Below are 3599 nucleotides of genomic sequence, written 5' to 3' on the forward strand. Positions count from 1 at the left end.
GGCTCAGCTCTACCAGGTTACCCCGGACCTTGGCAGGTGAGAAAGAGGAGGCGCCGCGTGGCCGGGAGCGGGGAACCGCGCGCACCTGCTGCAGGTGAGGCCCAACCGTGCGGAAGGGGGCGGAGCCATCTCCATGGCGCTCAGGTGAGCCGACCCCCAGCTCGCCCGAGCCAGGTCCAGGGTAGCCGCGGGCCTCAACGTGGCTCCCGAGAGACGACCCACGCTGTGGACGGCTACCTAGGAGACCCTGAGTCCCACGCGGTGCCACGGCCCCAGGAGAACATTCGAGGCAGCGGCGGCGTTGGAGGCCCGGGGTCCGTTCGGTATTTGAATAGCACAAAGGAACCGCCTTGGTCTGATTGGTCAGCCAAGTGGCCCCGGGGCGGGAAGCGGCTGTCATTCGGGAGGCTGCGCACACTCCTATTGGCTAATCTGCAGTGGGGCGGAGCGCTGCTACCCGGCTAAATAGCTGGGACCGGGGCCGGCCGAGGCTCATTGCTTTGGCGCCGTCTGGGGAGCGTGAGCCTGCGGGTGGCGCGCAGCGCATGGTGGCGGCTTCTCTCGGAGCGCCGCCGACCCGCTGACCCGGGCTCGGTTCTCTGTGCCCGGTGCGCCCCGGCGACCAGCTGGAGATACACGCAGCAGCAGCCTTAGCAGCAGCAAAGGCGGCTGCTCTGCCGCCCGCGTCTCCGCGGGAGCATGGAGTGCGCCCTGGACGCCCAGAGCCTGATCAGCATCTCCCTGCGCAAGATCCACAGCTCCCGAACCCAGCGCGGCGGCATCAAGCTGCACAAGAACCTCCTAGTGTCCTACGTGCTCCGCAACGCGCGCCAGCTCTACCTGAGCGAGCGGTACGCCGAGCTCTACCGGCGCCAGCAGCAGCAGCAGCAGCAGCAACAGCAGCCGCCCCACCACCAGCACCAGCACCAGCACCTCGCATACGCGGCTCCGGGAATGCCGGCCAACGCGGCCGACTTCGGCCCGCTCCAACTTGGCGGCGGCGGGGACGCGGAGGCGCGCGAGCCGGTCGCCCGGCACCAGCTGCACCAGCTCCACCAGCTCCACCAGCTGCACCTCCAGCAGCAGCTGCACCAGCACCAGCACCCGGCGCCCAGGAGCTGCGCGGCGGCGGCGGCGGTGGCCGGGGCGCCCGCGGGCTGCGCGGGGGCGCTCTCGGAGCTGCCGGGTGCGCCGCGCTCCAGCCGCCGCACGGCGCGCCCACCGCGGGCAGCACTTGGAGCCGCTGCAGCCCGGTCCTGCGCCGCTGCCGCCGCCCGCGCCCGCCGCGCTCTGCCCGCGGGACCCTCGCGTCCCAGCCGCCTGCTCTGCGCCCTCAGCGCCCCCGGGGGCTGCCCCACCGACCGTCGCCGCTTCCTCTCCGCCCGCCTCTCCAGCCCCTTCCTCGTCCCCTGGCTTCTACCGGGGCGCGTACCCGGCCACCTCGGACTTCGGTGTGCACTGCAGCAGCCAGACCACCGTGCTGGACCTGGACACTCACGTGGTGACCACGGTGGAAAACGGCTACTTGCACCAGGACTGCTGCGCCTCCGCCCACTGCCCCTGCTGTGGCCAGGGCGCTCCGGGACCCGGCCTGGCGTCCGCCGCTGGTTGCAAGCGCAAGTATTACCCTGGCCAGGAGGAAGAGGACGACGACGAGGAGGACGCGGGTGACCTGGGAGCCGAGCCCCCCGGGGGCGCCCCGTTCGCCCCCTGTAAGCGCGCCCGCTTCGAGGACTTCTGCCCGGACTCGTCCCCGGACGCGTCCAACATCTCAAACTTGATCTCCATCTTTGGCTCGGGCTTCTCGGGGCTGGTGAGCCGACAGCCGGACTCCTCGGAGCAGCCGCCGCCGCTCAACGGGCAGCTGTGCGCCAAGCAGGCGCTCGCCAGCCTCGGCGCCTGGACTCGAGCCATTGTCGCCTTCTAGGGACCCCCGAGGGCATGGGGACCCTGGGCCCCGCGGGGCTGGGGCCAGACAAAGACTCGGCCAAGGGACGATAGGGAGCGAGCGGGTCCTGGCCACTCGGGGCGAGCAGGGGGCGAGCAGAGGCTGATGTTTTATAAACTGTAAAATAAAAAAAAAAATCTAAAAAATCTTGGACTTTATTTTTGCAGAGAGAAAAAGCGCCTATTTAAGTATGCTTTGTGTTTCTCTTACTCTTTTTTTTTCTTTTTATTGTACTGATTGCAGTGGTGTTTAGTGAGGAGCCTGCCACGTGAGGCAGGGCTGCTGCCCGGAGGAGGTGCCGGGCAGCCGGGGGCGAGGCTGGGTGCCGGGGCGCGCTGGGGGCGCAACGCAGGAGGGCGCGGGGCCCGGGACGCCGACTCCAATCAGTTGTCAGCCTGGAAGCCCGACGTTCCGCTCTCCTGAGTTCCTCTCTAGGGTGAGGAATGGGTCTTGTGAAATTCTGAGCAAAAAAACAAAGGCAAACTCTATCTCCAAAAGGGACGTTTCGGTCACATTTCCTCTCTGGGGGCGGCCTCCAAAGTTCTCAAAATGAGAAGGCAGAAATGAAAACACTTCAACTTTTTTTTTCTTTTCTTGCCGGGGCGGGCGTCTAGAACCCCTCCTCTCCCCGCCCCTCTGGCTCCGTCCTCCTCCCCTCCTCCACCCGCCTCCCGGACCAGGGGGAAGGTGGCGCCCGACACCCCGACACTCAGCACAGTTGGGGAAGGGGTGGGGGGCGAGCAGGGCGAACTACATTTCCCATCATGCCCAGCACTGCGGTCCTCACTAAACAAAAAAGGAAGTCGATTCCTTCACCTGGATCCCCGGCGGCCCCGGGGGAGGGAGGGGCCCCGACCGCCGACTGCGCTGGAGACTTTTCGCTTAGCTTCACTTAGCTCCTGGTCAGCAGTGGTGTTTGTGTGCGCGCTTCTAAGTTACCTTGTCCTGCTTCGCTCTTCGGTTCCATCTCGTGAAACCAGCATTGTTCCAGCCTGTGAGAACCCTGTCTGCGTCCTCAGCTCGATAGATTCTGTTTAATTTAAAAGCCTTTTGTTGTGAGAAGGTGAGGTTCGCCTAGACCCCCTCTGGGTCTCTACCATTACCACCTCAGAGACTCCAAAACAAGTTGCCAACCTTGTCTTTCCGGCCCTTCTTCCTCCTGTATTTTTGTGCATACTGAATTGAATCTCACCGGGTAAAACTGTTCAGATTATTTGTTTAAATTTATAATCTTAATAAAAAGTCGACTGTAGAGTGTATGGTAGTGCTTTGCTTTCACGTGGGCCTAGAGGTGGGGACACACACACACACACACACACACACACGCATGCAAACCCCAGTTCTCCAGGACTGCGGCGGGCCGGATCTGCCCACGTCGCAGGGCCAGGGTTGGGAGTCCCGGGGTGTGTGTGTTGCGGGTTCAAGGGATGGAGCCCGGCGCTACACGTCTCCCAGTCGTCCCCCATCCCACCCCTCTCATCAGCGGGTCCTGCCCCCCTGGGAACTGGCTGCTCCGGGGTCTCCAACAGGAAGCTGAGCTAGCCTCCAACACATCTCCCTACGCAACCAGGGTTGCAAGGGCCTACTTGGCTCTAGTCTGAGCTCGCCGCAGCCCGGAGACTTCTGGGCCACCCACACTCCCCGCCCCGTG

General features: G+C 64.6%; 1 protein-coding gene across 1 annotated transcript; it reads left to right on the plus strand.

The window, feature by feature from the left end:
• Nucleotides 1-483: 483 nt before the first annotated feature.
• Ier5l (immediate early response 5 like) lies at nucleotides 484-3202 on the plus strand. Its single transcript, XM_028883207.2, is given in 3 exon segments — nucleotides 484-1183; nucleotides 1186-1215; nucleotides 1218-3202. Coding segments are annotated over 3 exon segments (1224 nt in total). The 5' UTR covers nucleotides 484-699; the 3' UTR covers nucleotides 1928-3202.
• The last annotated feature ends 397 nt before the right edge of the window (nucleotides 3203-3599 follow it).

This window comes from Peromyscus leucopus, chromosome 4 (assembly GCF_004664715.2).
Source record: "Peromyscus leucopus breed LL Stock chromosome 4, UCI_PerLeu_2.1, whole genome shotgun sequence".
NCBI lineage: Eukaryota > Metazoa > Chordata > Mammalia > Rodentia > Cricetidae > Peromyscus > Peromyscus leucopus.